Raw genomic sequence first — 13,193 nt, forward strand, 5'->3', positions numbered from 1 at the left:
TGAATTCTCTTATCGAAAGAACACAGCACCCCACAAAAGTTAAGTAGCTTTATATTTGTTAGCACCAGAAGTCATAACTTAATATTCTCTTCTCTATACTCTGAGAGGAGGGGATGCTAAAAATCAAAACACTCTGATTTTCCTCTTGATCATAATCAAGAGGGGCCAGAAATTAAAAAAAAAAAAATGTCCCCATGAAGGAGGTAGGTAGTTTTTTTTTTGTTTTCTTATACTTAATTGGTATGGCCTGAGCCCCTACTAAAAGTAAAAATGAACAAGGCAGGCTATCACTAATACTGGTGTTCAGGCCTTTGTGTTGTCATGAGCATCACTAGAGCAAATTATTGTTCTATAAGTAGATTAGTTCAACTTCTATCCACAGAGCTATCTCAGTCATAGTGGGTAAGTATCCTAAGATAAGCATAAAACCCACAGAATGAAATCAAATTACAAACGCTGTATACCCCACTAATTGGTCATTAGAAAATTTTGTGCCAATAAATCTGATTCCCTGACTACAAAGTAGCTTTCCAATGGCTTTACCTATGTGGTAGCACAGTTATTCTGTTGTTGTTGTATTTCCATTAGTTACACTACTTGTTAATTGTTGTTAATTGAGAAATGTTACTTCATTTCCTAAACTCTTTCAGTATGATATTTTTCCTAACAAATTTTTCCTCATCTTCCAGATTTCATAAGCTAAATTCTCCAATCTATTCATTCTTTGATCAAGTATCATGTTTATTATTCCAAGGGTCATGTTTACTATTTCAATTAAACTAAACATGGACAGATGTGTGCAGGAAGGCTGTGCGCATGTGTAGCACATTTGAAAAAGGGAACGTAACCCTAAAGCATATTGAAGCTTCAAGCCTGAAAAATTATTTGCCCAAATGAAACCTAGTGAGAAAGCTTCATTATCAACAGAAGCCATCTTAACCTCCTCACCGCCATCACATATAGTGGAGGTTTACTGCAGGCTAAAACATCAGGGACTACTCTGAAGCCTTAGCTGCAGGCACAGGCATTAATAACAATGACTAAATCTAAATTGAATTACCAATCAGAGGGCCATAGGGAGAAGAACAAGATATGATGGATTAAAAGTGGTTGGAAGGATGTACCAGATAGTTGGTTCTCTTAATATTTAATATAATTTTCTTGAGAGCAAACAGAAAAAAGTTAATATTAAAATCTGTAAGACTTTATTTAAAAGCTAGGCTAGGGTTGCTAACTGAGAACAAGGTTCCTCTGCTTTTGTGTCTAAATGACAATGTATGATTATGAGGACTTTGAAACCAGTGTTCAAATTTCCAGAAAAAAGGTATTATCTGGCTTAAATGTAGGTATAGACTTAAAAATAAAACTTCAAGGGTCACTAGTAAATCACAAACTTAAGACAAAATAACTTAGGAACAAATATTAACAAATTCTAATTTTCCTGAAATCCTTTTAATCCACCATAGAAATAGGAAATTAAAAAGATTCTTCTATATATAAAGAATTTATATGGCTCCCCAGAATGGCTCAGAACTGATTCTTTATTCATTAATATTTCATATAAATAAAATTCCCAGAACATTCAGTGAGAAATAAGTGTCTTCTTTAGAGACACATCTGCCAGATGAAATGTGAATAAAAGCCGACAGTATTATGTGTCTTTTCATTCACAGCTAGATGACTTGTCCTCCAAATCCCATACGCTACATTCAACATTTATTTCTTGCTTTGCATTTTCTTCAGAAATATGTTCTTTCATTCTCTAGAAATGTAAAAGAAATTTTTCACTATTATATTTTAATTTTTAAGATTTTCTGTTGAATTTGAATCATGGTACCAATAATTAACTGATGGGAGTTCAAATATATATGCAAATCAACTCTGCCCACCATAATTGTTGTGCCTGTGAGACAAGTATTTTATGACAAAAACTGCTAAACATCAACAGTTCATTTTTTATAGCCAGTAATACAAAAATGATTGCAATTATTGCAACATTTGTAGGATAAGCACCGAGCAATTCAAATATATGAAGAGTAAGATATGACCAAGTACTTGCAAGCATCCCTTCTAGATTTACAATTATAGTCAACAATTTTGTCCCTTATAATTAAGTTCCTAATTAATGGTTGGATAAATCACAATTAAAAGTCCCCAACTTAACACCTTAGTTTCAGATTCTGTTCCTTTTAATTGACAGGACAACTTTAAATACTCAGGTCAAAGACAGTAAACAAGCAATTATGAAATTTATCAGAAACTTTAGGGTTATGACTTTAATGTACTTAATCATTCCAATCAAATGCTCAGACAGGTAATTATGCACAGGCAGATTATAATGGGTTGGGTTGGGTGTTTTATTTTGGTTGTTGTTGTTGGGGGGAGGGGGTTGATGCACCCTGTGTAGCCCAGGGTGGCCTCAAACTCACAATTCTGCCTCTTACCTTGAGAGTGCTAGGATTATAGGTGGATGCCACCATGCCTGGCAGCAGTAAATTTGTTTTTAAAACAAAGTATGAATATTTCATCAAATTCCAGGTAGAAATCACTACATAAGAAAATCACATTATAAAAACCCAACTCAACATATTGTGTTTTGTATATACAAATGACGCTTTCAAAAAATTTCCCAGAAAAAAAAGTGTCTCTCCCATTCTCATTTAGTCTTAGATGACTGTCTAATAATGAAGTCAGTTTACATGTGAAAACATTTTGAATAATCCTATTAAAAACCAATTTAAACGATGTGGCTCATGTTTAACTCTTCAGTTATTTATTCATTAATTGCTCTAAATGCTTCTTTCCTCAATATAGCTGTAGTTCAAGAGGCAGCCAGCAGTTGGTCTCAATTTCTGTGGATTTGTTGTGATCACCCAGATTCTTTTATTGCACACTAAACAAGTTTTTCATAACTTATGAGCTTATAAAACACTTTCAGAAAAGACTCCAAAAGAAACAAATTTTCTTTAAAAAAAAAAAAATCCAAACAAAAGAAAGCCACACACTCTGTAAAGATGTTCTGTTCAGCAGATATGAAATGTCTCCAACAGAATCAAGAACCACGTAGTTTGGAAGCAATACCCAAGAACTCATAACAGATTGGTCAAAGCCAATAGTGACAGCCATAAGTGCTTTAAAGTAGATTAGGGATGGCTGAAATACCAGGTACTGGGCCTTCCCCCAGTCTCCCTATTCTATTTACCAGGAATGCCTTCCACTGCACCATTACACAGTGGCTCAAAAGCCTTTGTCCTAGATCCTCTGTTATTTTCTCCTTTTCTGCTCTCCCCTAAAAACTTCAATCATACTAATATTGATGCTTATGGAGATAACACACAAATCTACATCTTTGTTTCTGATATATCACCTAAACTAATCTCCTACTTCAACTGCTGTTTAAATATTTCCACCAGAATATGCCATCACTATCTTACACTCAATATATACATAACAAGCTTACGCATCTTAATCAAACCAATGACCTCTTTTCATGGAAACAAAGCCAAAGTTTCCCTGGCATTGGTAACATGAATCACACTTTTCTGCTCATTAGAACTTAAAACCAGAGGAGCAATCACTCTGGTAACCTCCATAATTCACACACAATAGGATCATGTGGCAGATTCATTTTTCAAAGATAGCCACCACAATATCAAATATGCACATATATTTCTAAAATATGATCTTGCCACTTTGCCAACAAAAGTTGGACTGAATTCAGTCTCACACAAAGACTCACTTATAACCAAAAGAATGTGACTTGAAGCAATTCTCTGAGACTTCCTAGGCTAAGTCCTAAAAGATCATCTAGGTTCTGCCTACTTCTCTTGGATTACTCCCTCTGGGGGAAGCCCACTGCCGTATTAAGAACTTAGCTACCTCAAGACTCACATGCTGAGGAGAGGCCACAAGAAGTCCCAACCAGGTCCAGTTTTCTTGCTATCCCCACCAAGGTGCCAGAAATGAGACCACAGCTAAATAGCTCCCTCCTAACCAGTTCATCTGCCAACCAAACTAATTAAACATTTGGAGAGTAGAATCGCCCAGCTGAGCCCTGCCCTAGCACATAAAATCATGAAATGTAATAAATGTATCCAAAGCCTTACTTCTAATTAGTTAATACATCTTATGTGGATTTGTTACTACATGAAAGCTAATGTTAACTGAAACATCACATTTTTGTGTCTATCCCCTGAGCCATCCTCATAAAGGAAACTTTTATCACCTTAGATTTATAGATTGTTACAACTAACTGAATTCTGGCTCCTCCCATTATAGTCCATGATTACAATTATTCTAACCTAATACTTCCAAATCTATTTTTAAGGTACTCCATAATTTGGTTTCAATGTATCCAGTTGTATGTTATTTCCTACTAACCCTATAGACACACCAGTAGCACAACAGGAAGACTGTTTACTAACGTGACAGTCTAGGAGCATTTACTCACAATACTTTCCTCTTTCTTCTCCCCTTTACTCATGTGTGGACACAGATTTTACCTCCTCCATTAAATATCTACCAGCCTACCCCTGCTGCTTTCCTCTCTCTGCTGTTCCTACAAAAGTTTTCAATTTCACCCAAAATTTGGTAATTTCATCTTGTTCAAGTATGTTGATCTTACTTTCCAGGCTCGTATTCCACCAACACACATTCACATGTACAGTGATGATGGGTGCTTACAATCAGTGTATGTTCTGACCAGTCAAGGCCCATGACATGCCTTTTGTTAATTATTTTGGATTTCATCTCTATTTCCCAAACTAAACCATAAGCTCTTTAGTAACAGAAATCATGTCTCATAAAGAACTATTATATTCTCCAATCCATGCAAAGTACACAACTAATATTCAACATATATTGGTTAATTGATTGAAAGGAATAGAGTAGGTAGCACTGTGGAAAAATATAAGTTATGTCGACACTGAAAACAGAGTTGAAAAGATAACAAAATATTTTCAAGATCAGCAGTTTAATGTCCATGACATTTTTAAAGGATCATTTAAAGGTATTCTGTGCAGCCCATAACTACCAAGATGTTTTATAAATGTTCTGCACAGAACTGGGGGAAAAAAGTTTCAAAAATAGTAAAGGAGTAGATGTCTTAACAGCCCAAAATAAAATGTTTGCTGAAGCTACAAGGCTGGCAGAATGCTGCTTAATTTCAAAAAGTTTCCAGGCAAAAGAAATGTTTTCCTGGAAAATACTACCTTTTATTTAGAGAACACTTGCCATGAACACTTAGTCATTAAGTAATTTAAGGTTTCCTCACAATTCCTTTAAAAGAAATCTGAATGAAATTATCAGCACCTACAATGTCAAAAAATATACATTTGACTAAATATTTGAAGTTTTTTTTTTTTCCCCAGGTAAGGGCAAAAAAAAATTTTACACTTCTTTGGTCTACTAGATAGTATTTTAAGATTTTTCTATGAAGTAAAATTATGGGGGAAAAAACAGAATACTTAAGTGTTTTTCTCTTGTCTGTCATACATACATATCCAAAAAACTCTAGGCTTATTTCATTCCAAATGCCAAGTTATTTTCAAACAGAAAAAACATTCACTTCATTCAATGAAAAGAACAGTAATTTCAAAGCTATTTTTAGAAAAATCTTTGAGTTCACTTCAAATTACCTTTCAATGAGAGAGCAACTTGGACATTTCACTCAATCATCTGTAGTAAATCATATAATGAAACCTAAGAAAACCATTCCTTCCAAGAGTTTTATAGCCAACCAAGTCTTTATTCTTTTCAACATCAAAAGAAACAACTAAATTCTAATCCAAGCACGTGATTTATATACTTACTCTCTTAAAAATCTACACAAAAGGATATTTGTTTTACCTGTTTAGTATTTCAGTGAGTTTCACAAAACCAGTATAAGCCAGTTCAAATGCTCCTCTGTGCCTGGACTGTAAAAGGTGTTGTTTAAAGTATTCTCCTATTTCTTTTACCTTTAATAAAAAATACGAAACAAATGTTCAATTTATGCTTACATTTACAGATACATTTAAATCATTAATGTCATTTAGAAATTCTGTCTAGGTGTCCATCCGATTAGCATTATGTGACAGGTAGTATTTTAAGCATTTTTATATTGCATTTAAGCTTCATAACAAGTTGCATGAAGTCACTAGTACTATTGTCTCCACTCCCAGAAAGGCTAAGTAACATTCCTTCCAAGGTTCCCTAGCAAGTAAGCAGAGGGGCCGGACAAGAAACCAGGCAGTCTGTCTCTAGAATCAGCCATCCGAACCTACACTAAACTGCCTCCCTACACCAGATTCACAAACCTTACTGTGTGCCATTAATTCATGTCATTCAACACCAACATAAAATCACAAGAAGCAACAATACTCACATACATAGGGCTCAAAGAAAGAATTATATTTTCTCCTTAAATTTTTTTCTATTTTTATTGTGGTAAAATATCCATGGCAAAATTTAATTTTTATCATTTTAAAATGTATAGTTTGGTGGCATAAAATACATACACAGTCTTATATAATTATCAATATCATCCAACTACAGAACTTTTTCAGCTTCCCAAAGTGAAAGTCTATGCCCATGAATAACTCCCAATAATTACCTTTTAACAAACGTGTATCTCTAAAAAACCTCTTGCAAATGCTTTAAGTGGGGTGGGGTGGGGGCTGAGGGGAGAGATGATGGGGGCAATGTAAATAATGTACAATATAAGTGTAATCAGAATTGTCACTATGAATCCCCCCCCCCATAATGAATGTATCCTAATAAAAGTTTACAACTAAAACAATAGACATCTACAAATGTTAATTACAACTTAAGGTTCAGTACAAAGACTACCACTTCAAGCCAAACCATGAAACCCACCATAACGCCACTGAATCACTCTCTAACATAATGTCTTTCTCCATGCAAGACTAGACAAATAAAAAATATGAAAGGACCGGGGATATAGGTGAGTTATAGAGTGTTTGCCAAAGATGTACAAGTAATGTGTGTGTATATGTGCATATATGTATGTATACGTATACATGTAAGTATACGGCAATTTTAAAGAAAACGTAACTGACAACTATCTTGTGGTTCTATATAAAATTGAACACAAATTGGTTAGTCTAATTGGGCTTTATACTATTAGATATAGTGGCTACTGGCTTTAGAAAACCCAGGTTTTGTATAAAATGAGACCAAAGTGATTAAAAACACTCTTTTTTTATCTGTTGAAATATGTCACCACAGATTCCAGTATGGTGAAAAGACAGGCTATCTCAAGATAGCTCAAATCTGCTTACCTAGAAACATCTTCTACCTCAAGATAGTGACTAGATCAGTGGTCTGCAGACATCAGAGATGATAAACACAATAAGAAGTAAAAAAAAATGTCTCATGTTCCTCATCTATAAACCTGGGATAATAATAATACTTAACCTCATAGGTTGTTGTATTAAAATAAGTTAATAAACTGAAAAGCTCAGAACAGATCCACAGCATATAGTCTAACTCAGTTTAATCTGAGCTCTTCTAAATAGAGGAAAGTATCTACATTCAAAGTGTATCTCAGAAAAATGGCGACTGGGACATAGACACAGACTACGGAAGCTCCATGAATTAGAAATCTTGCTGAGATGCTGAGACATACTTGGCTGAGGTAAAGCAAGAGGGAGAGCTAAAACTTTGCCACCCTGAACCCCTAGCCCATGGAAGGCTTTGCCAAACCACAATAAATTGAAAGAACAAGCAGGCTCCCATGCCGCTGCTGTCCGCTGGGCATCTGCCATGCAGGCACGCCAGGCCTCCACCCGGCAGAACAACTGTGCCGCCACTCACTGACCCACCAGGCCTCCACCCCTGAGTCCCGCAAGGCCTCCGGCCCACCAGCCTGCCAGGCCGCCACCCCGCCAGCCCACCAGCCACCGGCCACCACAAGAGGACTCCAACACCACCACACGCCGGCTCCAAACCTGCCTAGGAGACGCAGACAAACAGAACTGGATGCTAAAGAAGTAACACCCCGAACTACTAAGACTGAAATTCTATGGTTCCTGAACCAGGATTTTTTTTTTTCTTTTTTCTTTTCTCTCTTTTCTTTAAGTGTTTGTTTGTCTTGTTTGCTGTTGGATTGTCCACCATATCTCCCTGTTGATTTCTTTGGTTCTCCATTTTTTTTCTTTTCCTTCTTTTTCTTTTTCTTTTTTCTCCTTCTTTCTTGGCTTTGTTAGTTCTACCACTGTAAGTTAGCTATAATAAATTACATATAGACTAGGGACAGTAACAGCACCAAGCAGAATGATGGGAACACAAAAAAAGGATGGAAACCATTCTCCCCGCCAAAATAAATTAGTACAGGAGTCAGAAGGAAATGAAGAAAACGGATACCCAGATCCAGACCACAACAAAACAAGGAGAAACGATACCAAGGCACCCAACGAAGCCCACAAGAACATACTGAAAGAAGAAATCCTGCAAGTACTCAATGAGAATTTCATAGAGATGATACTAGACATGGTCAACCAAAATGTAAAAGAGGCACTTAAGAAATTCTAAGACAACAAAAATAAACAATATGAGAAAACACAAAAACAAATAAATGAAATCATATAAGCCCTAAACAAACACCAAGTTGAAACAGAGAACACCACAAACAGAAAGATAAATTAATTAAGGATGAAAATTGACAATATTAAAGAAAAGTAACCCATGATATGGAAAACCTCAGAAAAAAGAATGAAACAGAAATGCAAAAAAAAAAAAAAAAAAAAATGGAAGGCCACTCTAGCAGACTAGAACAAGCAGAAGACAGAATCTCAGAACTCGAAGATGAAATGGTAATTAAAGGAAAAACTGAAGAACTATTAGTCAGACAACTTAAGACTTGTGAAAGGAATATGCAACAACTCACTGACTCCATCAAAAGACCAAACCTGAGAATCATGGGCATTGAAGAAGGAGAAGAGGTGCAAGCAAAGGGATTCATAATATATTCAACAAAATAATAACAGAAAATTTCCCAAATCTAGAGAAAACTATGCCCATTCAGGTACAGGAAGCCTCCAGGACACCAAACAGACTTGACCAAGATAGAACTACCCAACGACATAGTATCATTAAAACAGCAAACACAGAGAATAGAGAAAGAATATTGAAGGCTGTAAGAGAGAAAAAACAAATAACATACAAAGTAAACCCATCAAAATCACAGCAGATTTCTCAACAGAAACCTTAAAAGCAAGAAGAGCATGGAGTGAGGTCTTCCGGGCATTGAATTAAAATAACTTCAACCCAAGGATACTCTACCCAGCAAAACTATCATTCAAAATAGATAGAGCAATAAAAGTCTTCCATGATAAGCAGAAACTAAAACAATATATGACCACCAAACCACCACTACAAAAGATTCTTCAAGGAATTCTGCACACAGAAAGTGAAAGCAAACAAAACCATGAAGGGGCAGGTAGTACCAAACAACAGGAGAAGAAAAGGCAAGAAAAAGTAGAGAGAAACATTGATTCAGCTGCACGCAATCAAACCCTTAAACAAGAAAGACAACTAAATGACAGGAATCACCACATACCTATCAATACTAACACTGAATGTTAACGGACTTAATTCCCCCATCAAAAGACACTGTTTGGCAAATTGGATTAAAAAAAGAAAGATCCAACAATCTGTTGTTTATGTGAGACCTATCTCATTGACAGAAACAAGCACTGGCTGAGGGTGAAAGGCTGGAAGAAGATCTACCAAACTAATGGCCCCTGAAAATAGACAAGGGTAGCAATACTTATCTTGGACAAAGTAGACTTCAAACTTACAATAATCAAATAAGATAAAGAAGGACACTCCATACTAATAAAAAACGGAAATACACCAAAAGGAACTAACAATTATCAACTTATATACACCCGATATCAGTGTACCCAATTTCATCAAACATACTCTGAAGGACCTAAAAACATATATAGACTCCAACACAAGGGTAGTGGGAGACTTTAATACCTCCCTATCACAAATACATAGGTCATCCAAACAAAAAACAATAAAAAAAATTCTAGAACTAAATCATACCATAGATCAAATAGACCTAGCTGGTATCTACAGAATATTTCATCCAACTTCTTACAATAACAAACATTCTTAGCAGCTCATGGAACCTTCTCCAAAACTGATATCTTAGGGCACAAAGTAAGTCTCGGCAAATATAAGAAAATAGAAATAATCCCCATGCATTCTACCTGATCACAAGGCAATAAAACTAGAAATCAACAACAAAAACAACAGTGGAAAACATGCAAACCATTGGAAGCTGAACAACACATTGCTCAATGATTAAAGTGTCATTGATGAAAGAAAACAGGATATTAAAAGGTTCCTGGAAGTTAATGAAAATGAAAACACAACCTACCAGAACCTATGGGACACAGCAAAGGCAGTCCGAAGAGGAAAATTTATAGCCATGAGTGCATACACTAAAAGGTCAGAAAGATCACCAATCAATGACCTAATGCTGTATCTCAAACTCCTAGAAAAACAAGAACAAGCAAATCCCAAAACAAGCAGAAAGAGAGAAATAACAAAAATAAGGGCTGAAATCAATGAAATAGAAACAACAAAAACCATACAAAGAATCAATGAAACAAAAACCTGGTTCTTTGAAAAAAATAAGTAAGACTGACAGACCCCTGGCAAACCTGACTAAAATGAGGACAGAAAAAACCCAAATCAGTAAAATCAGAAACACAAAAGGGGAAACTAACAACAAACACCAAAGAAATCCAGAGAATCATCAGAGACTACTTTGAGAACCTACATTCTAATAAATTTGAAAATCTTGAAAAAATGGACAAATTTCCAGATACTTATGAACCATCCAAAACTGAACCGAGACTATTAATCATCTAAATAGATCTATAACACAAAATGAAATTGAAGCAGCAATAAAGAGTCTCCCAAAAAAGAAAAGTCCAGGACCTGATGGATTCTCTGCTGAATTCTATTAGATGTTTAACAAAGAACTAATACCAATCCTCCTTAAACTGTTTCACGAAATAGAAAGGGAAGGAACACTGCCTAACTTATTTTATGAAGCCAATATTACTCTCATCCCAAAACCAGACAAAGACACCTCCAAAAAGGAGAACTATAGGCAAAGTTCCTTAATGAACATCGATGCAAAAATCCTCAATAAAATAATGGCAAACCAAATCCAACAACATATCAGAATGATCATCCACCATGACCAAGTTGGCTTCATTCCAGGGATGCAGGGGTGGTTCAACATATGCAAATCTATAAATGTAATATAGCACATTAATAGAAGCAAAGACAAAAACCACTTGATCATCTCAATAGATGCAGAAAAAACCTTCGAGACCAGTGGAACAGAATAGAGGGCCCAGATATGAAGCCACACAACTATAACCAACTTGTCTTTGACAAAGGCGCTAAAAATATACGATGGAGAAATAGCAGCCTCTTCAACAAAAACTGCTGGGAAAACTGGTTAGCAGTCTGCAAAAAACTGAAACTAGATCCATGTTTATCACCATATACCAATATTAACTCAAAATAAATCAAGGCTCTTAGTATCAGACCCCAAACTCTAAAGTTGGTACAGGAAAGAGTAGGAAATACTCTGGAACTAATAGGTATAGGCAAGAACTTTCTCAATGGAACCCCAGCAGCTCAGCAACTAAGAGATAGCATGGATAAATGGGACCTCATAAAACTAAAAAGCTTCTGCTCAACAAAAGAAATGGTCTCTAAACTGAAGAGAACACCCACAGAGTGGGAGAAAATATTTGCCAGCTACACATCAGACAAAGGACTGATAACCAGAATATATAGGGAACTTAAAAAACTAAATTCTCCCAAAATTAATGAGCCAATAAAGAAATGGGCAAGTGAACTAAACAGAACTTTCTCAAAAGAAGAAATTCAAATGGCCAAAAATTACATGAAAAAATGCTCACCATCTCTAGCCATAAAGGAAATGCAAATTAAAACCACACTAAGATTCCACCTCACTCCTATTAGAATAGCCATCATTACCAACACCACTAACAACAGGTGTTGGCGAGGATGTGGGGAAAAGGAACCCTTTTACACTGTTGGTGGGAATGCAAACTAGTACAACCACTCTGGAAAAAAATTTGGAGGCTTCTTAAAAATCTAAACATTAATCTACCATATGATCCAGCAATATCACTCTTGGGGATATACCCAAAAGAATCTGACTCAGGTTACTCCAGAGGCACCTGCACACCCATGTTTATTGCAGCGCTATTCACAATAGCGAAGTTATGGAAACAGCCAAGATGCCCCATTATTGACGAATGGATTAAGAAAATGTGGTATTTATACACAATGGAATTATGCAGCCATGAAGAAGAATGAAATCCTATCATTCGCAAGTAAATAGACAGAACTGAAAAACATCATTCTGAGTGAGGTTAGCCTGGCCCAAAAGACCAAAAATCGTAGGTTCTCCCTCGTATGCGGACATTAGATCAAGGGTAAACACAACAAGGGGATTGGACTTTGATCACATGATAAAGCAAGAGCACACAAGGGAAGTATGAGGATATGTAGGACATCCAAAAAACTAGACAGAATTTGTTGCCCTCAATGCAGAGAAACTAATCCACTTACTTTAAAGTTACAGAAGCCAATAGGAGAAGGGGACCAGCAACTAGAGAAAAGGTTAGCTTCAGAAGAATTAATTTAGAAGGTAACACACATGTACAGGAAATCAATGCATGTCAGCTCCCTATATAGCTATCCTTATCTCAACTAGCAAAAACCCTTGGTCCTTCCTAATATAGCTTATACTCTCTCTTCAACAAAATTAAAGATAAGGGCAAAATAGTTTCTGCCTGGCAGTGAGGGGGTAGGAGGGGAGAGGGAGGGGAGGTAAGAGAGGGAATAGTGGAAGGGAGGAGAAATGACCCAAACATTGTATGCACATATGGATAAAATAGAAAATTAATTAATTAATTAAAAATAAATAAATAAAAGAAAAAGCCTTCAACAAGAACCAACACCACTTCATGATAAAAGCTCTAAGAAAACTAGGAATAGAAGGAAAGGACCTCAACATTATAAAAGCTATATATGACAAACCTACAGCCAGCATTATATTTAATGGAGAAAAACTGAAACCATTCCCTCTAAAATCAGGAACTAGACAAGGATGCCCTATCTCCACT

General features: G+C 35.9%; 1 protein-coding gene across 9 annotated transcripts in view; it reads right to left on the reverse strand.

Moving 5' to 3' along the window:
- Thada (THADA armadillo repeat containing) overlaps window positions 1–13,193 on the reverse strand; it is a 321,031-nt gene that overhangs the window by 254,035 nt on the left and 53,803 nt on the right. For all 9 annotated transcript variants that reach the window (XR_012439673.1, XM_074049587.1, XM_074049582.1 and 6 more), the window contains exon 23: window positions 5,848–5,957. Coding sequence is in view for 8 of the 9 variants with exons in the window: in XM_074049587.1 (XP_073905688.1) it covers window positions 5,848–5,957 (110 nt within the window). In the remaining variant the exon portion in view is untranslated. The remainder of the gene's footprint in view (window positions 1–5,847; window positions 5,958–13,193) is intronic.

The sequence above is a fragment of the Castor canadensis genome, chromosome 12, assembly GCF_047511655.1.
Source record: "Castor canadensis chromosome 12, mCasCan1.hap1v2, whole genome shotgun sequence".
In the NCBI taxonomy this organism is placed as follows: Eukaryota; Metazoa; Chordata; class Mammalia; order Rodentia; family Castoridae; genus Castor; species Castor canadensis.